A 25827-nucleotide genomic window follows, 5' to 3' on the forward strand; every position below is an offset into this window, starting at 1 on the left:
AACATGTACTCTATAAGCACCCTAAAGACCATTTTAAGGGATGTAAACAAAAACAATGGTCCCAACGTATTACTTGTTTTACATTTTTTATTTCTATAGCTTCCGAAAATGCAAAAAGAGCCACATATTAATAAATAATGTTATGATAGCTGTTTTAACGTTAAGTTATTACTGAATTTACACTTGTTACAGTAATGAAATGTTCATGGGCTAATTATATGACCACATTGAAATAGTCTATAACACCCACGCACACCAAGATTAAAAAATGACCAATTTCTTTAGCTATATTGTGTCTTTGACACCACTCTACTGTAAGCAAATTTAGATATATTTGTTTTAATGATACAATTTGCACAAAGTAAACAGTTAACTTTTAATTAAGAAGTGATAAAACTTGTTGCTTTAAAATTATTAAGTGAATGAACTATATGCATAATTATCAAGTAAATAAGTTAGGTCTCAAGTAATCAGTTTCAAGTTAGAATCATTTTAATAACTTATTTAAAGTCAGTTTGACACAATTAAGGCAATGGTTTTGCTCACTTTTTCAAGCAAAGTAACTAATCACTTTTTACAATGTACAATGTCTGCTAATATGTGGCCTTGTTAGATCAGTACCAAATATGACTTCACCTGTGACAGGTCACAATGGTTTGGCTCATTAGTTTATAAATCAGTGTATACGATTCAAATAAGGCAGATGCAACACTTCATTAAAGTTAGTTTAGCCATCTGTTCCTTACCGCATTTTAAATCACAGAAACATACTTTTTTGCACAGTTTTGCACAGCTCTGTGTCCTAAATCTGCCATATATCCAACATAATACATCAAAGTCTTTACAAGCTTCAGTCGAGCCAGATGACCGTCTGTTGCTTTGGTACTGGGTTCAAAACACCCTGAAGCAACATTTCACAAACACATTTAGGCAGTGAAGCCACCACACACTTTTTAGGCATTTTGAGGGACGCATTTCTTGACTGACATGTAGCCTATATACGCTTGACAAGTAACAAGTGAAACGACTGCTGTCAGCAACTCATGAAAAACAAATTACACCAAAATCGAGGAGCGACATTAGCTATATATCAATAATAAATGTGGAGGGACAGCTTGTGCACCGAACGAAATTGAAGAGATGCAATATTTTGCGGGAGGCAACAAAACCCCTTCATATCAAGAAGCAAAATTACATTTTCTTGGCTTATCTGGGACTCACACTCTGCTCTTTTTGCAGATTTCTACCTCCTACATAAGCCACAGAACAGTCCTTCTTGCTCTTTTATCCTAATATTGGGTGTCTTCGCGCTAATTTTCTTCCGGCTTTCTTATTTCGGCGTTTCATCTCAAGTCATTTCTCTTTTAGTTTCATTTTATTCACCTTCATCACCTCTCTATATTCATTCCTGACATTGTCATTTTTTTCAATTTGTCTCTCCTTGTCTTTGGCTTTAACTTTGCCTCTTTGTTCGCCCTCTGTCTAGCAGCAAGAGAGCACTATTCCTGCAAATGGTCTGTCAGATACGTGTGTCGATAATCAACCCTGCTGGGAGGGCCATAGAAAATTGACCATAACCACTATTCAAGTAACTATACACTGCTGGACAGCCAGTCGGTATTTGAGAAAAGCGGGGAAGCCAAGCATGAAAAGAACAAGGGTAAAGGGAGAAAATGGGATAATCATAGAGGAGAAACACACATCTATCAATCAATCAACAAATCAGTAATGCATTAAAAAAACATGGGCGCACTTATTTAAAAAGAGCTGTCTTCCTTTTTGGAGTTTAGCATAAGGTTGAGATACAGGTGCTGATCTCTAAGCAGTGCTGCAATCACAGCTGTATTCTATCCTCCCAAGAGCAGCAGCAATTTTCTCCGAAATTGAACCTTTCAAGGCCACAGTGACATTACAAAAAACACAAGAGGCCTTGCAGAAACTGCAGAAAATCTGCAGAACCCTATTGAAAAGGTGGTGATCGTTTGAATCATTTAAAAACTGCAGGTGAACAAAACAAACCAAAAAAAGGGGAACAAGACTCTTTTTTTTGGTCACAATATTTGTTTCATTATAATGTTTGCAAAATAAAGGAATAAATCCAAAATGTACTGAAGGAACGAATTACTCCAAACTGCACAATTCTGCCATCATTTATTATCCATTCACATTTGCATGCATGGTACCTATTTTATTATTGAATGAATATAAACTGGAACTTTTAATCATCTAAAAGTTTATGGGATATTTGCTAAATGTATTTTTAAATATATTTTATGTATATAATGGTTATATTACATCCATCTGTAAGTATCACCATGGTTTTTCTATAATTGCACTTTGTAACTTATACCTATCCTGCACTTGATGCTATTGCACTCCTGGTTAGACCTAAACTGCATTTTGTTGCCTTGTACATGTGTGATGACAATAAAGTTGAGTCTAATCTAATCTAATCTAATCTAATCTAATTTTTTTTTAAATACTCAAATTTAACTTTTGTATATTGTATACAAATATATAAAAATATACTGTTTGTATATTGTTAACTACATAGATGAGAATCAGCAACTCCAAGTCTGAGGCCATGGTGCTCCACCGGAAAAAGGTGGTTTGCCATCTCCAGGTTGGAGGAAAGTCCTTACCCCAGGTGAAGGAGTTCAAGTATCTTAGAGTTTTGCTCACAAGTGAGGGAAGGATGGAACGGGAGATTAACAAGCTGACTGGTGCAGTGGCAGCAGTAATGCAGTCCATGTACCGGTTCGTTGTGGTAAATAAGGAGCTGAGCCAAAAGGCAAAGTTCTCGATTTACCGATCATACTATGTTTCTACTCTCAACTATAGTCATGAGCTTTGGTTCATGACCGAAAGGACAAGATCTCGGAAACAAGCCGCCAAAAATGAGAGAACATCAAGAGAAGTCAGCTGAGGTGGCTCGTGCATCTGTTTCAGATGCCTCTTGAACGCCTACCTAGGAAGGTGTTCCAGGTATGTCCCACCGGAAGGAGACCTTGGGGAAGACCCAGGACATGATGGAGAGACTATGTCTCTCTGCTGGCCTGGGAAAGCCTCGGGATCCCCTAGAGGAGCTGGAGGAAATGTCTGGGGAGAGAAAAATCTGGGGTTCTTTCCTAAGACTGCCCCCCCCCCCGCTACCCAGCCACGGAAAATCGGTTGAAAATGATTGAATGAATGAATGAATGAATGAATGAATGAATGAATGAATGAATGAATGAATGAATGAATAAATGTTCAATATGTTTTTAAGCTTTTATTTGATCGAAAATGTAGTAAAAACAGTAATATTACGTAATATTGTTACAAATTTAAATATTATCTCTGGGATGGCAAAGATGAATACTTAAAGCCATTACTCCAGTCTCCAGTGTCACACAACCTCTCAGAAATAATTCTGATATACTAATAACAGAGAAAATATCATTATGTTGACAACTGTGCTAAATATACTAAATATTTAATAATTGTTTTTATATTTAATATTTGTGCGAACACCATAATTAATTTTTCAAGATTCCAAAGTCTTTCCAAAGTTCCAAAAAAAATTATTATTATTATTATTATTAATTATATATTATTTTATTATATCATTAATAATATATTATTATTATTATATATTATTTATTTATTGGGAAAAGAACAGTTGTTAAGTTGTTTAAAATGTCTTTTTTTCCTACAAGAGAAATAAAGTTGTACAGGCTTGGAATAACATCAAGATTTATGGATACTATGAACAGCATAGCTGGAACCGACGACTGCAATCAACAGTGTTAATGTGCAGATGGACAAGCAGTTCTCTTCTTTAGATCTTTCCAACTACTCTGTAGCTGTCAGACACATCAGTGATGATGTAAAACAAGTGTCAACTCCTGCAGCCGTGTTCGGAATAGCAAATAGTGCAACATAAGTGTATGAATTTTTATGGTTTGCTGGAAATATAAAAAGAACCTGTCCACATGAATCACTACATCACCGAAAATCAATTACAAGAACTGGATAACAATCTTCAGTCTTAACATTAAGACTCCCTGATTATGCCATCAAATACAGCATAAAGAAAAAATGAGGTCGCTGCAACAGGTGGAGGAAAAAGGTACTGCGGCAGTCAGTGTGATGCCCTTCCTGTTGTGATTGCACCTGCTGCAGTGTCTAAATGAATAAGAAGTCTGAAAACAAACATCCTGCTGGGATTCACTCATGTCCTCCCACAGAAGTTATTTATCTCCCAGAGAAATAAATAAGTCAACAGTGCTGCAGTGAAGCAGGCATCATTTATGAAGTAGGGATCATGAACAATATTACCAACTGAGAAAGTGGAGTGATGTGATTATGCTGGCAGCTATTATGAAACACCTTTTCATATGTTATCGAAAACTGAGGTAGGAGGATAGTGGGCAGATGGATGGAACTGACTGACCTCAAAATAGGTTTGTGACTGAGTTCAAGTGCATTTCGGAGTAATTGCATGAAAAAACAGCCCGAATCAATGACTAGAGCTGGACAAATGAATAAAAGCGCATACTGTGACTGTATGACTGGAGTAAACATTTACCGCTTGCATTCTTGCCACAAATGAGGTGCTGGTACGGCTGCAAAAGACCCCACAGCTCCGAGTCGTTGTTTATGGCCTGTTCTAGGGACTCCACGGAAAACTTTGGCACTCCGTTCTCCTTCTCCACCAGCGCGCTCCTCTGCACCCGGGTAAACACCTCTCTGAACAGGCTCTCCATACAGGCGCTCAGGTAGATCGCCGCGTGCTCGTGGATGCGCAAGGCCACCCGGCTATCCACCATCCACCTGAAGAACTTTCCCACGGAGAAGATAAGTCCGCATCGGGTTGACTTGCCCCGGCTGAACTTATCACCCGTGCTCATGTTGTAAAGCGACAGCGCGCTGAGCGCCGCAGTAATGCAGTTCACGGAGATGGTCCACGAGAGGACCATCTTGATAGCGCTCTGGATCTCGTGCTTGGTGCATCTGGCGTAACGCAGACTCATGCGCTGCGCCTCCCGGGCGATCCTCACCAGCGCGCGGCTGACCAGCGCGGAGAGCTTGGCCAGGATCTCCCGCGACGCGTTCCCCACGCACAGCTCCTCGTCTTTGCGCAGCGCTCCTTCCACCTCTCCAAGACTCCACGGCACGTCCTCCTCCAGCTCGGGCAGTTTGGCGCACTGGCCCGAGCACTCCAGGATCTCCGTGTCTTCCGCCAGGACGGTATTGACCGTGTCCAAACTGTTGTGTCTGCTGTGCATTGACTCAGTCAGATGCCAGCAGTTTCCCCCATGCGCATACGACAGATGCGTGTCCGAGCAACAGAGCGACACGCTGGACGACCTGAAGGAATCCGCCGCTCCACCATAACCGGAATCGAGCGTTAAATCCTCCAGCGTCCTCGCCGCTGTCTTACCCTTGCCTGCCATGGCTGCACCTCATAATGTTAGGCTTGTGCCTGATGTTTTAAAGAAAGCCCAAAGCGCGTCCCTGTGGCGCGCCCTCTCCTCAAAGCAGTAGAGGAATGTATAGCCAGCAAAATTACACGCGCAAACACCAATAGCCAATACAAGCGTGCGTAATTTGACAATTCGTTTAGTATTTTGGTAAGTCACCGGGGAAGAAATATCTCCAACGCGCGCCTCTGCTCCCAACTTTGCGTGCGTAATTCAAGAGCTCGGAACGCCTTCACCAACCACTGCATCACTCACTGCGAAACCACTCGTTCGGGGAGGGGCTATGCAAATCACTTTCTTATGGCAGGAGGGACTGTGTGTATAAATCACTGTTATGGAGGGACGGACTATGCAGATACAGAATAACTCATGATCATTTCAACAGGCTCCAAAACATTAAAAAAAAAAAAGAAAGTACATCAAACAAATAGTCTCATTAAACAGAATCCTCTTCAAATATTCCCTATAACAGAATTAGACATATAAAACTCTAAATAAAATGTAAAGAACACATTTTGCACACAAGCAATTTGATTTTAATATATCTTTATGCATAGTATGTATGTTAAAATTAATATAATGTTTGTCTAAGTATAACTTTTAGACGTTTATGCAATAAATGCTAAAATAATAATAAAATGCATAAATCTACAGTTTGTAATCACTTTCAAACACTTCTCTTCCACATCCTCTTCACACTTCTCTTCAGCCTCAGGATGTTTACGCGATGATTTTGAAATTTGAAGATCAAAGCATTCTCTTGCACAGCTTCTGCACCTTTCATCTGTCTCGAACCATCTCAGATTTAACTCTGGCAATTATTACAAAATTGTCAAAAAAAAAAAAAAATTCTGGAATAAAACATGCAGGCTATACGACACTGGATTAAAACACTTCTATAAGACGGCGTGTTTAATTATGCAAGTGTTCTGGCCTAAAAAAAGAAATCTGTTTTGACGTGAGAAGCACTGCAATCTGTCTTTCAAGTTCATTATTAAAAGAAAACGACAATGAATACGAAGAGCGGATAATAGCTTCGAGTCTGGCGCCATCTATATGTGATGGTGACGAATAGCCTTTATTCTGAATCCTTTTTGCATTTCTGCCACTCACCTGTCTTATTACATTGTTCTTCAGTTTAAGACAACAAACAATGATAAACAAAACGGTAAAATAAGCACAATCTCCTAAAGGAACCATGTCTGTCTTAGTTTTAGAAACATTCTCGAGACATAAAGAAGTGATTCTCAGATCTGGGGAACCAACAATCTGCACATTGCTTTTCCTATTTAACACACCTGATTCAGGTTGTGTCAGATAACTAAGGCATACAATTTGTCTCCACCATAAAAAACCTTTTGTGCAGTTCAAAGCTTGGATGTTAAAACTTTCTTCAAAGATTAATTTATTCCAATAATAATAATAATAATAAAAAAACATAAGGTTGCTTAAACCTGCGATTTACACTTAAATGTTGAAGGAAAACCTGTATTTATGACAATTAGCCTATATTGTACCCTTGGATGAACACAGATATCATATTCAAAATGCATTACACAATTGTAATCATTATAAAAAAGGGTGTTGTAATTTATCTAAATGCATTACTGTTAAATCTGCATCTTTTACTTCTGATTCTGAACTGCCCATTTTTGATTACCATTAAATAAAATAACTTGTATAGACATTTTAAACACTATTTTAGTTTTCAAAGCATCAGGGAAATTAATAAGATGTGATGTCCTTTTTGAAGAGCACAAGCCAGAATGCAATATAGATCAGAAGAGCACCCTTTATTAATATTTTAATCTTAATAACCCATCTACATGCCTGTAATTTGATAGCTTATGAAAAAAATGTAGTCCTATTTCAAAAGCATGGAAGTACAAGAATTCATTTTGAACTGATCTGATACAGAGAAAAAGTGATGGTCATTTTCCTATGATAAATTAATTAAACCTGTAGGCAATAAAATGTATATTTTTAACATAAATTATATTAGCACTAGAGCGTTGCACTGATTTAACTTCAATCTGTGCAGTAATGAGCATTATTAGTGTTGTATTCATTAGATTGGTGAATTATGTTTATTACCTTATGTGCTGTGCCTGTGGATAAATCAGTGCTTTGCAGTGGCAGGTTGGAATATTGAGGTTGTCCTTCTTAATTGAGATTTCTCCTTCACATGTTCTCCAATGATTGCCTGTTGCCTGGAAACACAAAGGCGACAATGTATTTTGGTGCTTATGTATAACTCACATAAGAACACCGTCTTATGGACACAGAGAAACCATTGCCGCTTTATATCAGGATGAAAAGAACAATATGAATAAGAAATGTGTAATTAAGTTGAGCTTGCCAGATTCATTCCTCATCTGGAAGGTTTCATTTGGTTATACAAATACTAGGGTTCCTGTTATATGGCTGGCAATAAATTGCACAAGTAACTTCACACATCCTGACATTTTTCAAGCTGCCACTCCACTGGAACAGCCACATTCATACATAAATAATGATGCATAAAAAGAAAGATGATAAAGTACCTCATTGAGACTTGAACGTGCTTACAATCATTTAATAAACATGCATGGTAACAAGAGATTAAAAACATGCAGATATGACATCTGAGGGATTTAAACAGCATTTTAATTATGCGCCTATTATCTTGCAAACAAAACTCATTATTTTTCAATTGTGTGACAATCAGTAACCAAAATTATTTGCTTTCATTATTTGCCTTTCAGCACCATTTACTACATAATATGACCGGCTCTGTAATTATATATCTGATTAATTGAAAACATCTCGCTTATGATAGTGCAGCGTATATTTCATAACGTATTACCTTACACGCAGTGTGCATGCAAGCAAGTTAAAATAATATTCAATAATTAATAGCAGGAAATTTTTATGCTTCTAATATCCGCCATTCTGTTTAAAGGCATCACAGCTTATTTAATGATACAGTTCTGAGGATGGAAAAAATGAAATGTGCATTTGAGTTATTTTCTTTGCTAATAATCAAAATTGAACACCAAATTTAGCTGCTCGTAAGGTTTAAGCTTGCACTATCTTTGCAAAATCGGCACAATGTTAAGTTTTTTCATTTTTAAAACTTTAGCAACTTAAAAAGTTGCAGAACTTACTCCAAAATGACAAAATAGCTGAAATTATGACAACTATCTTGTTCAAAAGCCCACACACATCCTTGGTTCACAGCATGATGTGTCTAACGCAAAAATGAATGGCTAGAAAAACAAAAACCTTACAGTACCTGGAGGCTTTTTCTAAGAAAAGTGGGAAGTAAACAAACTGAAGATGTCAAGATGAGTCACTGTTGCTTGATAAAGAAATAAACGAAAAAAAAAGAAAAAAAACATGGATTATAAACCTTACATATATTATTATCATTATTATTATTATTATTATTATTATTATTATTATTATTATTGTTATTATTATCATTATTATTATTATTGCTATTGTAATTGTTATTATTTTTTCAAAATGTCATGATTAACCAATTGTGCATAACGTTTGTATACATATGCTGCACAAAAATAAAAGAATTTATTAAAATTACCCCATTCAAGCATTTGAAAACAGAATGAAAACAGAATGTTCCATGGCCATCGTTTCCCAGGTTTTGCTCAATGTTCGGTTTTAGAATCTTCTGCATGTATATGATCTTTTTATAGACCGAGGACATCTGATGGACTCACACACAACTCTTCTAAATGGTGAAAACACTGATACTCAAGGAGTGCATTAAAAGCTGGGAGTAAAAGTGTAATGAACTGGATGTCCCAGGTGAATTACTTGTTTTTTGTTTGCTTTCCAGAAAAAATTGAGTTTACTAAAATTTTTCATTACTATTTTTTTTTTAAACGTGATCTTAAAAAAGTACATATCATCAGCTTGTTTAACGGCTCTCAATGCATCATGTTGAGCATTATTGAATGTTTTAACCTTTTCTAATAGCACCAGAATGATCCATGGCTATTGTTCTACAGGTTATGCTCAATCCTCGGTTTTAGAATCATCTGCATGTATGATATTTTTATAGATGAGACTGGCACTGAGAACATCTGATGGACTCACACACAACAATTACAAATGATGAAAACATTTTCTGATACTCAAGAAGTGCATTAAGATCTTAGGGTAGAAATTGAACTGAAGTATTGAACTAGATGTCCCAGCGGAATTACTTGTTTTTTTGCTTGTTGTTGAGTCATTACTGAATGAAAATAAATATTATCTTTAAAAAGTACACATCAACATCAACAGTTTAAACTAATGGCTCTTAATGCATCATGCTTTCACCTTTTCTAAAAAATTATATGAATCCTTTAGTTGCCTGCATTGTGACTTTTTTCCAGAAAAATGGTGGAGAGTTTTACTGGATACATCAGGACAATCAAGGGGCTCACAGATACATCAACTATAAAACAAAGTCATAGATCATTCAGGTAACAACATACAATACAAGGGCAAACCTTTGAACAAGGTCACCCTTAGAAATGTAATAAAAGGAAATTGTTAGGAAATTGGTGGTGTGGTTACAGATGTTCCATACACTTACTATAGTAGTTACAATGAATTATGCATAACTACATGTTATTAACCCTAAAGCTAATCCACATTCTAACCCCAACCATATAGTAAGTACATAACTTATTAATATTACTCAGAAGTTAAATGAATAGTTGCACTGTAACTACATCACCTTAAAATAAAGTGTCATTTTTTATATGACACATCTTTTATGCAAAATACATTATTTATACTGTAAGAAATGACAAAATGTATTTATGATTATTTAAATTATTACTTTAAGTTAATCAGGTTCCACGAAGTTTAAGTGAATATTTTAAGTGTGTTTGACTGATGTAGGTTGAGATGACTTAAAAAGTTAATTTGATTCAACTAAAAAATGTAGGCAGCAACATTCGTAGTGTAATGCAGAACTAAATAAAAGATTACCTGATATTATGTTCAAATCATTAATGCAGTTTTACTTTAACATTTTACAGTACATGCACTTAGCATGTGTGCATAGTGTACTAAGAAAGTACTAGCTTATATAAGGTAACTACACAGGTTAAGGTTGAGTTCAGGGGTATGATTTAGGGATAGTGCATAGCCAGTTCATGTAATGACTATAAACAGCGCATACTATGTGAAAGAGTATTGTAAAATAAAGGGCTAACATGACTATTTTGCCTCTTCTGCAAGGAGTGTGTGAGCATCTGAGCAGAAATGTATGCACACATTTATAAAATCAAATAGCATGAGTGATGTTTAAACATCATGACCTGTAGAAATGCAGGGAATATAACTAAAACTGACCACAGACTGATGCAGTGCATTAAAAGACAGCCAAAAGCACCAAAACTTCTTGGAAAGGAATACTTTTTTGTACATAACATGACTCAACAGTGCCATCCTGCTGCAGGAAATAAAAACCGCGCACTGACACGAGCCTGATCATGTCACTTCTCATGTGCCCATCCGGGTACTGCAGCTCCAACCTATCAGCTTTGAGAACAGCACACTACAGTCCTTAACCGTCTTCATGTGCTACCAATTCATAAAACGAAGCCTTGCTGTTTTTCCATATGCAAACATCAAGTAGTTCCTATGCACCCTATAATATTTCTAGTAATATATTTTTCATAAACACTAAAGTTTTAGCTTTGTAATTACATGCGTAATTACATGCATAATAACACAGAATAGATAAAGACTAATGTTTATACTAAATACGCAGTTAAATGCATTTATACTTGGTGTTTTAAGTTATCACACCAAAGAAACGTGACTGAGAATCAACAGCGTCACTCTGGGGCTTGACCAATCAGAGCGCGCTGCTCCGTGTGCGCAATCATCAAGGTGGAGTCAAGTTGACCGACTGGATTGCATGGCTGAAAGTGTATGGAACCTGCGCTTCTGGAAAAATATTTACAAGTGGACATAACATTGAAGGAAAACAAACAAGACACGCTGAATACTTCGTATGAGGCTTCTCTTCGTGCGGGATATTGGTTTATTTTGCGACAGCTGCCTGTAAAAGCTCATACGAGAGGTTTGAGCCAATATTAATATTTACATAATCGTGCTCATTCGGGCTCGCGCATCGTATAGACTTCAGCTGTAAGTCTACGCATTGACATTTTACGCATAACTCAAATCACAACTTTCTCTACATGCGAGATATAGTATATATACCGTGTTTTTCATTATTTTAAGTTATTCGGAAAAAACAAGTTATACAACAGGGAGGCGTACTTTGCGTTGCGCCTTGGTCCTAAAGCCGGTCGCGTATTCGTCTGTTGCGCGGGTATCCAGCGCGTGCCCCAATGCTTCATCTGAGGTCGTGTTCCAAATTATTAGACGTAATGATGGAAAGTGTTTTGTTGGAGCAAGGCTAACTATTTTCTCTCTCTCATTAAATCCAGAATAATTTGAACGTGCATATATAGTGATTTTGTAAGATTATTTGTCGTTTTTGTTTACGCATTTGAGAGCAGTTTCTTTTTTGGAGAGTGTTGTAGAATAACCCTTGCATACTAAAAGCTGGACTTTAGTGGAGTAATGGTGGTCAATACAGTCCACTGGTTCAGGAAGGGCTTGCGGCTCCACGACAATCCTTCACTCAGAGACTCTATTCTGGGAGCGCACAGTGTCCGCTGTGTGTACATCCTCGACCCCTGGTTCGCAGGATCCTCCAACGTCGGGATCAGCAGGTGGAGGTAAGGGATCGGATGACAAATATTTTGTATTTGCATTGAATGCATTGCAAGATCCGTTCTTGTCTAATTTATTATAATCAAAAATATTCACTTTTGATTTAGTCTATTGTACTCTTATCGTATAGTGCCATTCATTTTTGTTTCTATGGAGTGCTATTATTATTATTATAATTTTAAACCTCATAATGAATTTGAAATCTGTGTACTCTTTCACCCTCCGGATCTATTTTACCAAGGTTTTACTGCATTTGCCACTATTTATTGAAAATTGTAAAATATTGAGAAAAGCATTGAAATTTCAAATTGTGCATGAACCAGATAGATAGATAGATAGATAGATAGATAGATAGATAGATAGATAGATAGATAGATAGATAGATAGATAGATAGATAGATAGATAGATATGAAATTGGAATATATTGTTGTATAGAATATATTGTTTTATGAAATGCATATGTAAAACATATAATCTGAAAATTGCATGTACTTATGGTATGATAGTAATCTTAAAACTGTCCTAAAAAAGTAAACAAACTTAACTTTTTTTTTGCATAAACTATTTGCATGCAAACTATTGCATTACTATTTTTAAAAAATAAAGAAAGAAAAAACTTTTTAATTTGCAGTGGTTCACCAACAGGTGTATGTATGGTAGTCATTAGTCAACATTTATATTTGACATTTTTCCACATCGCCTAAGACAAGAATGGATGTTGTTCAATAGTTTAAGGATAACTTTGAAAAAACTGTTTTGATTCGCCAAATATTGATTACGGCTTGTCAAAATAATGCAGTCCCAAAGGTGTGAGATATGGAGAAAAGACTAAATATTTTACAAGTTTATATACACCGATATAATAAATAATTTAATAGTATTGATAACTAAAAGGGCTCCATACTTACAAGAGGCAATAATTATGTGTAACATTGTTTCAAAAATGTTTCTAACCATGGAAATATCAACAAACAAATCAATTATTTGAGCAATAATTAAAAAAAAAAACTAATTTATTCAGTGTGTTCTGACATATTTGTAAATTTTTGTTTCATTTTGTATCATATTTTTTAAAATACATTTTTAAGTATCTTCTCTCTCTGAAACAGACCCAAATGCATCATGCGGATTAATCTACTATAATCTATTCTAGTCCATTCTATGAAGCAGAAAGCTGCAGCTACAATGTTCTATTCAATTACAGTGACATCACTGCAATGATGCAATGAGATCCAAGTGTTTGTTTCGTTTTTAAATCAAAATTTTTCATAAATTTGTTTCAGAAATAATACTATTCTTAGGATAAACTATTATTGAAAGCATATTAATAAAATGTTTTGGGGTTGTTTTATATGTTAATACACTTTTACATTGTATCTGTGTGTTTCTAACACTGGTTAATTGAGTGACTAATTACATCTCTGTGTCATATAATTGCATCAATGTATCTGAATTCCTAAAGGAAAATTAGTTATGTCTTGTAACCTGTTGAGTCTACTGACTGGTTGAGCAAGGTCCTATTGCCAGCTTGCAGCTTGTCCATCAATTGCTTGCAAGGCTATTTTGGTTTTCACAGAAATATCTTCTTTTGTTTATAAACTTTTTCTGACCCAATTTTAAAGTGAGGTGAATGGTAAGATAAAACTCAACTACCTAAAACTGTCCTTGAGTTGCTGTTGAAACATAGAAGTTTGTTTTTAAGAATCTGGCAAACTTTAGAAGCTGTATCTATTTTTTAACTTTCAAGAAAAGCTATTCACTATATATTTAAAGCATTTGCATATATGTAAAGATTAAACCAAAGCATTCATTACTGAATAGAGTCCTTACCTGCAAATGATATTACATAATGCAGACCCTTACATCAGTTTTCCACACCCATGCTTATTAGACGTTTCTAAAACTCTTCATTGGATAGTTAATCCATGAACAAACATTATGTCATTATCTACTCACCCTCTAAATAGATTCCATCGTTGAACACAAACATTTTGAAGAATGTTCCTGCTGCTCCATACAGTGAAAATAAATGGGAACTTGGAAATGTAGGCTGTAAACAAACAAAAATAGATATGATGATTAAATATCCATGTATTAATCTGATCAAGAGTGTGACCATGCATTTATGGTATCTAAAATGTTTTGAGCCCAGTTCAACCACTTCCAAAGGTAGTCAAAAATGCAACAGAATGGATTTATTTTGTAGTGTAAACACTCATATTGTCAAATGCATAATAAATATCACATTTTAAATGTCAAACGCAGAATAAATAAATTAATAATTTAAATGCCAAAGTGCTTTAAGAAAAGCACAACGCTCTACAATATGGTGTGTGTCTGTTTCTAGAATTGGGTGTTCACAACTTCACACACACACTCAAGGTGAGGTCTTTTGCTTGGTACAACAGGTGATCTGATTGTACTCTATGAGATGATGTAACAGCGCTTAGTGTCTTTCGCCTTCATCTGTCCTCTTCTGTCTCCATTGTGTTGGGAACAGAAATGGGTCAGTGTGTTACAGAGGGTAATCGCAATGACTACTACAAAATGCTTAGTAACGTGCTCAGCTTTGGTGACCTACTTTACTCAGAAGGCTATCACAATATGTTGTGGGATGCATCTAATTGCACCTACATTTGTAATATGTCATAATTTAAGAATCAATTCGCATTTTGGGATGTACTGTACTGTCTTTAAAGTGATAGTTCAGCCAAAAGTGAACATAGTCTCACTATTTACTTGCCCTAAAGTGATTCCAAACCATTATAAGGTTCTTTTATTGTGTTAAATGCCAAAGAAGATTTTTTTTAAGAAAGCTGAAAACCTTTAACCATTGTAGGAAAAACAAATAGTATATGGAAGGCAATGGTTACTGGTTTCCAGTCGTTTTTTTTCCTAAATATATTCTTTAGTGTTCAACAAAACAAGCAAAGTCAAACAGGTTTGGATCAAGTGAAAGGTGAGTCAGGATTTTTGGTTTTGGGAGAACTATCCCTTTGAATACAGTATTTTAATATTTGATTATATGATTAATATGATTTGGTACATGAACTACTGTTATACTAAATTATATTTTAGTGCTTTCTGTAAATCCTATTTTGTTCTTGAAAAAAAAAAAAAAACATTTACAAGCTTTGACATGCTAACGAAAGTTATAATTAATAATTATGTATGGATTTTGTTTAATTGATTAGTCATTTTTTTGTATCATTAATTAGTTCTGCACATCTGTTGAACTGATTGTGAACTCGATAGTCGATACACTCCAATTTCGCATCTGAACCTGATGCACTATATTATCTCTGTGATCATCATAACAATGCTCCAGCTTGTCATATAACATGATACTGCCGCTTTCACCAATTGGGTTCTGTTTGTGTGTCACTGGGTCAGACGACTGGGAGAAAACTCTCGTTGATTCTGATCATACTGCAGCGTGTCAGTGACAAAGAAAGGGAGGCTACGGCTTAGACAGGGATTTACACATTATCACTGACTCCGTGCAAAGGACAAAGTTTCCTGTGAGGACAAGCAGAGAAGGCAAGATCGTACAGCTGCATGGAAAAAAAGAGACAGATGTTTTGGTGCTTCATGAGTCATTTGTAAACACTGAGATAAAGAATTGTGGTATTAATTGAGCTAGTCGTTTTTTGTCAGCCGTCCAAACACAGCTGCTATCATTGAAATGTGTTTGAGATTTTGTATTGTGCTCTGTATATCCTTACAGTTTGTATGGATTTTGAATTGTTTTAAACTCTGGACAGCCAGCTTTAATTTACTGTATTCATCCTGCTTTTGTTTTATAAGTTTATCAGAAGGCCATGAAGAATTATTTTAATATATTGTAGTCTAATTGTGATTGAATTAAATGTTTGACTGATCACTCAGTTGAACACTTGATTCCTGTTTTTTTAGATTTCTTTTGTTAGTGTACAGTCCAGGCATTGCACAAGTGGTTACAGTTTTTAAGTACAAAACAGAAATTTGCACATGCAGACTATAAACTAGAGTCTGCTCTGCAATATGACCCAGACTGGAATCCTCTAAATGCAGATTACATAACATTCTCTGTGTGATATCACCACCGTTTCAGTGAAAGTTTATTTGAGATCAAGATGAGTTTGGCCAGGATTTCTTGAAGTTGTCTGAGGGTTGAGGAAGGGTTAGCTTTGGGAGCTGCTGGAGTTTTTTTCTTACTCAGCACTTGAGGTTATGCGAGATCCTGCAGACAACAGAAACTGGGTTTCTAGGTCAGTAACACACTCCATCAGGACCAAGTGCTCTTCAGATGATGCTGCTTGCTATTTTTAAATATCCATTGGGTTTCCTGCACTACTTTTCAACAGATCTACAACAGAAAAAAAATGCTCAGAAAATTTTGCTAACAAATTTAGGGCATGTCACTGTTCTTTCAAATGAGTATATACACTAATGGGCAAATCTGGAGAAAATACTAAAGTCTTATTACTGACCCAATAGTATTGTAGAATTATAGATCAATTATTCAGTCATTAAATTATCAAATCAATCAATTATTGATTAGTTATGTTGCTCTAGAACGCACAACCATGCTTGGTTTTTCTAATTATAGTCACAATGTTTTCCATTAGACTTCAGTACAATACATGCTTCGGAAACATGTCTGCTTGCCGTAGATCTTTATTTGTGTAGGATTTGTGTATTATACATTTAAATGCTCTTCATAAGTTGTAAATTGTCAACCACAATTGTGATTAAGTGTTAAAAAGGTAGCTTTACATTGCAAAAAGCAAATGAATTTTATTTTAAATGATTTTTAAGGTGTTTTGGTGCCACTGTGCTTTAGTTTGACATAGACTGTAAGATTGTAGCTCTGAAAAAAAGAGTATCAGGTTTCATTTCAATTGACTAAAATGCTGCCAAGATAAAGCCTTTGAAATATTTTGGGTAGAATCTTATAAGTGTGTAACATAGCAGGCAAATCTCCAACACACTTAAAACACATAAAACTTTAAAAACCACTGTGAACGCATTACCAACTTTTGAAAATCAATGCACCAGCAACCACCCACAGTACTTGGAAGGGGAATATTTACCCAGGTATAGACCACTTAAAATTTTTTCAGCAAATGTAAGTAACTGCAGGTACCTATCTGGGGCTAGTAATCCCAATCATAGTCATAAATCTATATGTTAGTCATAAATTTACATGTTTGTTTAAAAGGTGATAGACTGAAAAGGAAATAATCAATGGATTTTTCTCCAGGTAACTGGTATTAAAACATTGAAAAGTATGCTGTTTTGTACAGCAATTAATAGTTTATTTTACACTTATGCAGCTGATGTCAGAAAAAGAGCAAACATTAGTCTATGAACTGAAAGTCAGTATGGCAGGAAGTCAATTAAATGGATTCTGGGTTATTGGAGTACATCTCTAGTATCATAAACAGAGTGCCTTTCGATGCATAAAAGGGCAGTAATCTGTTTTAATAGTGGCCTTGTACTGTACATAATAACCCATATCAATGTGTAGTTCGCATATTCTTTCAATGTAAGCAAAAGCTTTTTTGTAATCATGCAAATTGTGACTGAGGCATTTCATATTTCATATTCATTCTGTATTAAATGGAGTAATTATATTATAACACTGTGTTCTGCAAAATATGTATTAAGATGTCCTAAACCACAATTAATATGGTCCGTTCTAATGCAGAGTGTTTAAAAATTACAAATAATTTTCATGTAGCTTAAATTTAATACCCTAATTTATTATAATAATGGGTTAAAAATTGTGGAAAAGGTTGAGGTTTGCAATGCATTGAAGCTTCAGTGAATAATTGTCTACAATTATCACCATTATTCTGTGTGTGAATGGTAATGGTTATTGTCCCTAGTTAAATGCCTTGTCCTTTGAAATGTTTAACAAGGGCATTTATTTAAATTCTATTGCATGGCACTGCAACAGTTATAGAATGTGGACATGTCTTGATATATTTTGTGCGTGTTTTTTTTTTGTCAGTAAGAGGCTATAAATACATGTCATGTCTCTTGTTGCTCAGGTTTTTGCTGCAGTGTTTGGAAGACTTGGACGCCAGCCTCCGCAAACTCAATTCACGACTCTTTGTTATCCGTGGCCAACCCACCGATGTCTTCCCCAGGCTTTTCAAGGTCCGTCTAACAATTTGCACATTTTTATTGATTAGGAAAAGGTTGAAAAACATTTCTAATTTCGGAAAAATCCTGGATTAGATGGAACAGAATTGAGGAGCTCTTTAAACTCTTAGACTTAGACTCTGCTCTCTCCATCACCATTGTGTCTACAGATGAATATTTTACACTGCCTATAATGGTATGAAATTGTACTGTGTCCAGGAATGGAACATTAATCGTCTGTCCTACGAGTATGACTCAGAGCCATTTGGAAAGGAGAGAGATGCTGCTATCAAGAAGCTAGCCAATGAGGCAGGCGTGGAGGTGATAGTTCGCATCTCTCACACGCTCTACGATCTGGACAAGTACGTACTTCTAAATTCCTTCAACTGTGTTGGAACTTTTGCTCCAGGAATAACCTTTGTTATAAGTGACACTTTGATAAGCCCTGTTCTCATTGTTTGCTATTACTTGCTTACGTACTGTAAGTGTTTTAGTTCTTTCCTGAACCAGTATAAATGAAAACAATATATTTATTTAAGTAAGATATAATCCAATATTGCAACATATGGAAACAAAAGTCTCAGCTACTTCCAGTTCATGCAGACTTTAAGATAATGTTTGTAAAATGATTCATGCTAAAGTTCAGTGAAGTGACATTCGACATTAAAAATAAAAGGGAAAAATAACTCAATGTTGCTAAAAAAGTGGGCAGATGCAGATTTTACTCACTATTGGATGGATGTTTTTTAGGATCATCGAGCTGAATGGAGGTCAGTCTCCGCTCACGTATAAGCGCTTCCAGACCCTCATCAGCAGGATGGAGGCGGTGGAGACACCCGCAGAGACCATCACTGCAGAAGTCATGGGGCCGTGCACCACACCGCTTTCTGATGACCATGATGAGAAGTTTGGAGTTCCCTCTTTGGAAGAGCTCGGTCAGTCTGCTGTCTTTTAAAATGTATCTTAAGGCTAAAATGTGTAGCATTTACTTGTAGCATTATTACTCACCAAAACGTATGTATGCTTTTTCTGAAACAGGCTTCGACACAGAGGGCCTTTCCTCAGCTGTGTGGCCAGGAGGAGAAACAGAGGCCCTCACTCGCCTAGAGAGGCACCTGGAGAGGAAGGTTGGAGACATTCTATAATCATTTTTGTACAGCTGTAATATTAATAACATTGATATACCAATGCTAACTATAATTATATAATTAGGTCAAAAAGGCAACATATTACAATTAAGTGTTGTCTTTTTAAAAAATACATTTGCAAAATGTTATAATCAAATATATATTCATTTACATTCAAATTATACAAACTATATATATTATTTGCAAATTCTTTTTTTTAAAAACTCTGAAATTTAGTTTTGTTAATAACTTGACTTATTGGATCTGATGCTTTCAGGAATCTTCATTCATTGGGAGATTCAGAAAAAAAAAACATTTTAAAGAATATATATTTGTTAATTTAATTTAACAAACAGTGCAAGATATTTATATTCTTTAATAGTAATAATTTTCCACAATATATTTACTTCATTAACACTTTAAATGGTTTAACCTGTGCTTTAATAAAAAAATACTGCTTTATTGAGAATATAAGGCACAAACCTTTTAACAATCGTGTGTGTGCCATCCAAATAACTTTATTATGGTGATTTTTTTTCAGGCTTGGGTGGCCAACTTCGAGAGACCAAGAATGAATGCCAATTCGCTGTTGGCTAGTCCTACGGGCCTCAGCCCATATTTAAGATTCGGCTGCCTCTCCTGTCGACTCTTCTACTTCAAACTCACAGACCTCTACAGGAAGGTCAGAAAAGCTACTTAATAAATGATACTGCTAATTATATTACTAGTTTTGACTCCAGGAACATTTTTAAAGCTAGTTTACTGATCCCTTTTGTGTAATCAAATTATACTTTTCCCCCCATAGGTCAAAAAGAACAGCTCACCTCCTCTGTCCCTCTATGGCCAATTACTGTGGCGTGAATTCTTCTACACGGCTGCTACAAACAACCCACGCTTTGACAAAATGGAAGGGAACCCCATTTGCGTGCAGATCCCATGGGATAAAAACCCAGAGGCTTTGGCAAAGTGGGCTGAAGGCAGGACGGGTTTCCCCTGGATCGACGCCATCATGACCCAGCTGAGGCAAGAGGGCTGGATCCACCATCTGGCCCGACACGCAGTGGCCTGTTTCCTCACCCGTGGAGACCTGTGGATCAGCTGGGAGGAGGGCATGAAGGTATATATTGTGATTATTTTTGACGTTTTATTAATATTGCAGAGCTTCATTGGCAGCACTCACATGCATCTGTCTTCACAGGTGTTCGAGGAGCTGTTGTTGGATGCAGACTGGAGTGTGAACGCAGGAAGCTGGATGTGGCTGTCCTGCAGCTCCTTCTTCCAGCAGTTCTTCCACTGCTATTGCCCTGTGAGCTTCGGCCGCCGCACTGACCCCAACGGAGACTACATACGGTGAGTTCTGTCTCTGAAAGGAAAAAAAGCTTATTGTAATCATTGGATGGGAGCTCTTAAGTTTTGTTTACACATTATCTAAAACAGCATAGACTAATTGATTGAAAAAACTATTGCACAGATATATATATATATATATATATATATATATATATATATATATATATATATATATATATATATATATATATATATATATATATATATATATATATCCAGAAAGACTTTCCAAGTGGTCTCTTTATTTTTTTATTTTATAACTAGACATTTCAAATTTAAGTTCCGCAAATTGCAAACGCAGTAGTTTAAACAATTCTGTTCTGATCTGGAAGAATTGTAGCAAACATTTTATGTTCATATATGTAAACCATTACATCCCTGATATTTAACTGTACATAATATGTAATATCTGTAATTGTTGTCTTTTAGGCGATATCTGCCAGTCTTAAGGGGTTTTCCTGCCAAGTATATCTATGACCCCTGGAATGCTCCAGAAAGCGTCCAGAAAGCAGCCAAATGTATAATTGGTGTCCACTACCCTATGCCCATGGTGCATCACGCTGAGGCAAGCCGCCTTAATATAGAGCGTATGAAACAGATCTACCAGCAGCTGTCTTGCTACCGAGGCCTGGGTAAGATGGAAAAAAAAAAGCTAAATTAAAATGCCACACTAAAGTTGTAATTGCTAAAACCATTTATCTAAAAAAATAAAATAAAATTTAAAACTGTTGTAAATGTTAACTTTACAAATCATATGCCTCCTAATAGTGAGAAAACATTAAGGTCATGTGTCTTTTAAAGGAATTTGCTGAAATTGAATAACTAAATTAGCTCTAAACAGGTTTATTCTGTTCTCTAACTAAATCTTTACTTCCTACAGGACTGCTGGCAATGGTGCCGTCCAACCCTAATGGAAATGGGGAGAATTCCACAAGCTTAATGGGTTTTAAAACTGGAGACATGACTAAGGAAGTCACTACACCTTCAGGTTTGCAAACAATCAAACATCCCTGAATTTAAAGCAATTAATGTCATAAATTATACAATTGTCAATTTATTATTTATTTATCTACAGTAAAGTCTTTATTGTTGTTTTAAGAATGTCTGAGCTGACATTAATTACTTTGCTTAAACAAAAACACACATTCATTCCAAAGGCATTGGGAAAAGTTCTAAGAACCAGCTATTTTAAGGCAAAAATAAATAAATTAACAAATTACTCAATGAATCCCTCATTAAGACATAGATTTTCTGCTACCTTTGGTGTTATTTATTCATCTACGACAGACCTAAAGTTGCAATATCACTTTCTTATCAGTATTGCACACCCTTAATATGCAGATAAATATATATGCAAAACAGTCTACCATATCTTACTGTCTTGAATTCATCCAGGGTATCAGATGCCGCCCACCTCTCAAGGAGAATGGCATGGCAGGACAATGGTTTACTCACAAGGAGACCAACAAACAAGCAGCATCATGACTTCACAAGGTACAAACACTTTGCCGACAACATGTCAATATCTATTATCTGCAATTAGCAACTGCAGGAAATAGATTAATCATCTGTCATTAAAACCCATTAACATTATATCGTGATACATATATTTTTATCTCACAGGTTTTGGCAACAATGGAAGCACAATGTGCTACAGGCAAGACGCACAGCAGATAACAGGTAAAGAGCTGCACATTTAACCAGAGAAAAGTGTAATGTCATACAGATGTTGCAGTTAGTGCTATAATCTTTAAATGTTATTTTCAGGACGAGGCTTACACAGCAGCATCATCCAGACCTCTGGAAAACGACACAGCGAGGAGTCTGGTCCTACCACTGTCTCAAAAGTCCAGAGGCAGTGCAGCTCCTAAACATCAGGTCATTCACAAAATGCATGTGCAAAAGACTATATATATAATTTAAATTAAGTTTAGTAAAGTAATTTTAATATTCATGGGAATCACATTGCATGCAAATAAAGTGTCTAACTTAATATATTTGATTGCATTTAAAGTTATGAAGAAAAATCTTGGCTGACAAATGGGTACAGCCTAAAATACAGATTTAAAATTACAGTTCAGGAGTATTTTTAAAGTATGCCTGATTAAATGTAAATATATATATATATTATTTTGATTTTAGTTAACAGATTTAAATGATTTCTTATAAAATAATTAATCAGTTTAGCCTTCAAATTGCACTTTAAGCTGAATAGACCCTTTTCACAATGACCTTACTGCACTTCACTCTATAGGCAACGCAGTGTATTTTTAGTTCCGGTTTACCTTTGAATGAATGGGAGACTTCTCTGAAAAATTGACAACTGAAAACATTAACATTGCACATTGTGAGTTAACTCTGTTAAAGTATTGGACATGTGTCTAAATGATTCTCTTTCAATACTGGACTGCTTTCTGAGCTTGAAAATGATAGTTTAAATTATTAAGAATAGGAATAAGGTATTGTTTATCAAGAAAATAATATGTTTTTAACCTTTTCACTTATTAATTAAGTTTATTTGCTCAATAACAGATTTATTTTTTTTCTTTGATGCTGCTATGACTATAAATGCATATTAGTTATTATGTGAATGTTTCAGCATGAGTAACACTCATTATTAAGTTTTCTCATATTATCTTGTAAGTATTTCATCTTTAAATGCAATCAGTTTCCTTTATTATTTTAATTATTGATCATCATTTATTATTTACTGATCCATTATTATTTTTTTGTTTATTTTAGACTGCTGCCACCTACTGGGTGGGTTTAATTTAATATCTCTATACCTTTACCCTAATTAATAATAAGTTACAAAATTATATAATTAAAGTGCAGTCTTCTTATTGTTAGAAAACAGCCGTAGTGACCATCTAACATTATTTTTAGTTAATAAACAGCTGACTAGGTGAATTCTTTATGAGGAGTTCTGTGTAGACGGAGGTAAAGATACACTGCACGGAGTGAAACCAGACATCATGCGACGTCATGTGAAAAGGGTCAAGTACCTTGCAAAAAACAAGTGATATATTATGCACTGTTATAATGGAAAAAGACAAAAAAATTGTTATTAGAAATTTGTTATTAAAAATATTATGTTGAAAAATGTGTTGCAAATATATATTCTCTCCATTAAACAGAACTTTAAATATTTTAAATATTATATTTTTAGGGTATTTTTAAAATGAGCTTTTTGTTAATTTTTGTTTCTGTGTTTCTGTCGTATTCTTTTACTTTATGAAGTTTCATTTATGTTTTTTGTGTGTTTTTCAGAAAGGGCCAGCACTACTTCGCAGAGGCCTGATTTTATTTGTTCGCACCTTTTCCCGAGTTGTTACATTTTGCATTTTTATGGAGGAAACCAAAATTCCATTGACGGGAGCATTTCAAGGGAGTGCATGATTATCTCTATAAGCACATCAACACATAACACTTCAAAACAATCAGACTGCACATTATCCCAGGGACTTCACCCAAGCGGTCACCAACATCCTAACAACATTGCAATTATGTTGCGGCTCTGTGATCTGCACAGCTGCAATGTTCTGTCAACGTTGCGTTCATGTTTGGACTGGTTGGGACTAAATTTTTGTTGTGTATATAAGGATTTGACAAATATTCACATACAAAATGTACATATTTAATATTGTATGTGCTTTCTCTTTTTCATGTAGTCATAGACCCATTGATATATTTTTGATATAAAGGATCATTGTGGATCGACTCTTCTTTATGAAAACATGAAATTGAACCTTTTAAAGCATTTGTAGACTGTGTATACTGAGCCTGTCCACGGGCTGCTTGCTTGCACTATGTTTTTTTGATCTCTCATTTGCTTGCTCGTCCTCAAGTCTGTCTCTATCACAGCTGTACATGATCTCTCGGTTGCCAGACTGACATCTGTCTCGTACACCTATTCAGTCCCTGTTTACTCCCACTCTTTATCTGGGTGTCTTTCCATTGCTGTAAAGTGTATGAAACTATAATTCACCATTGTGTTTCTCATCCTTTCACATTGTGCTTGTTTAATAAAGTGTAAATGTACATGTTGTCTTGTTCATTTACTTACAGGATAATTTTCTGTCACATTGAAGCTTTTCAATGACAAATGGCAGTTCGGGTTATGACCTGTAACAGAAATAAACAAGGTCAAGATCATTTAAGTGGGTATTTGGCGTTAGCTTCAGTGTACTTGATGCAAGTAGCTATGAACATGCTAACTAAAGTGACCAAAATACTGGTTATAAATACTGGTAATAGTTTTTGAGCATTATGTATTGCTTTACAAATCAAATATAAGACTTAGGTTTCAGACAAATAACACTTAAATTGTTTGGCACGCGAAAACATTTCTAACGTTCCCATTTGCAGGGTAACATAGTAACTTAAGCTAAACTTTTTGAATTCGGTATAAACGCAGCTTGTATCACATATTATACTTAAAATTGTAAGTCTGCTTCATGAAATGTTGGTAATTTCACTGTATCCCTGTGCAAAACACAATAGGAAAGTGTCAAAACAAACGAGCAAATGTTTGTATACATTACCATCCATCCTCAGCAGGGAATTGACCACGCCCCCACGTTACGTAACAACTGACGTCTACTATATAATCTTCATCTTTTTTTAAAACAAAAAGACTGAATATGAATTATTAAATTATGTTTAAATTTAGCACATAAATAAACCATAAACAGCTGAGCGGTCGAGGCTGTTACCACCTTTCATGTTATAAAATCCATTACGTAACGGATGGCAGGACATTTCCCCGACCTTAATTTAGTCATTTTAATAATTCCTAATTTAACTCGTCTGATATGAAGCAGACTCATTTAAAGTAGTGGTATCGTGTCAAATAAACTCTTATGGAATAAAAGAACGACGTAAATGTATGTGTCGCCGATTCATAACTTCTCCACAAGATGGCGGACTTGACCAGGGCTTGACTAAATGCATATACATTTGGTAACAATTTTGTTACTAATTTACGCAACTGTGGTCTTTGGTG

The 25827-nt window shown here is 35.4% G+C and overlaps 2 protein-coding genes across 8 annotated transcripts in view; one reads left to right on the plus strand and one right to left on the minus strand.

Moving 5' to 3' along the window:
- Positions 1-19265, minus strand: part of btbd11a (BTB (POZ) domain containing 11a) — a 209764-nt gene extending 190499 nt beyond the window's left edge. For 4 of the 6 annotated variants that reach the window (XM_073946311.1, XM_073946309.1, XM_073946312.1 and 1 more), the window contains exons 1-3: positions 19075-19265; positions 14170-14263; positions 7557-7672 (exon numbers count right to left, since the gene is read on the minus strand). Coding sequence is in view for 2 of the 6 variants with exons in the window: in XM_005164650.5 (XP_005164707.1) it covers positions 4568-5435 (868 nt within the window). In the remaining 4 variants the exon portion in view is untranslated. Of the gene's footprint in view, positions 1-4567; positions 5712-7556; positions 7673-14169; positions 14264-19074 lie in introns of those variants that run through there. The other 2 variants (XM_005164650.5, NM_001327842.1) reach the window with 2 other exon arrangements.
- On the plus strand, positions 11366-24863 carry cry1a (cryptochrome circadian regulator 1a). Of its 2 annotated transcripts, none has more exons than NM_001077297.2 (14): positions 11366-12217; positions 18252-18360; positions 18565-18707; positions 19096-19280; positions 19384-19472; positions 20014-20154; positions 20278-20589; positions 20671-20822; positions 21252-21454; positions 21703-21810; positions 22218-22316; positions 22446-22502; positions 22590-22700; positions 24093-24863. In NM_001077297.2, the coding sequence occupies exons 1-13, from the start codon at positions 12060-12062 to the stop codon at positions 22691-22693; spliced, it is 1860 nt and encodes a 619-aa protein (NP_001070765.2). In that variant the 5' UTR covers positions 11366-12059; the 3' UTR covers positions 22694-22700; positions 24093-24863. The 2 variants fall into 2 exon arrangements, with proteins under 2 accessions (NP_001070765.2, XP_073801457.1); XM_073945356.1 differs by having other exon boundaries at positions 22590-22718; positions 24103-24861.
- The last annotated feature ends 964 nt before the right edge of the window (positions 24864-25827 follow it).

The sequence above is a fragment of the Danio rerio genome, chromosome 4 (genome assembly GCF_049306965.1).
Source record: "Danio rerio strain Tuebingen ecotype United States chromosome 4, GRCz12tu, whole genome shotgun sequence".
Classification (NCBI taxonomy): domain Eukaryota; kingdom Metazoa; phylum Chordata; class Actinopteri; order Cypriniformes; family Danionidae; genus Danio; species Danio rerio.

Coding starts and splice junctions, on each gene's coding strand:
- cry1a (NM_001077297.2), top strand. CDS start 12,060: ATGGTGGTCAATACAGTCCACTGGTTCAGGAAGGGCTTGCGGCTCCAC. Junction 19,473..20,013: donor AGAGGCACCTGGAGAGGAAG/GTTGGAGACATT, acceptor ATTTTTTTTCAG/GCTTGGGTGGCCAACTTCGA. Junction 20,823..21,251: donor CCCAACGGAGACTACATACG/GTGAGTTCTGTC, acceptor GTTGTCTTTTAG/GCGATATCTGCCAGTCTTAA.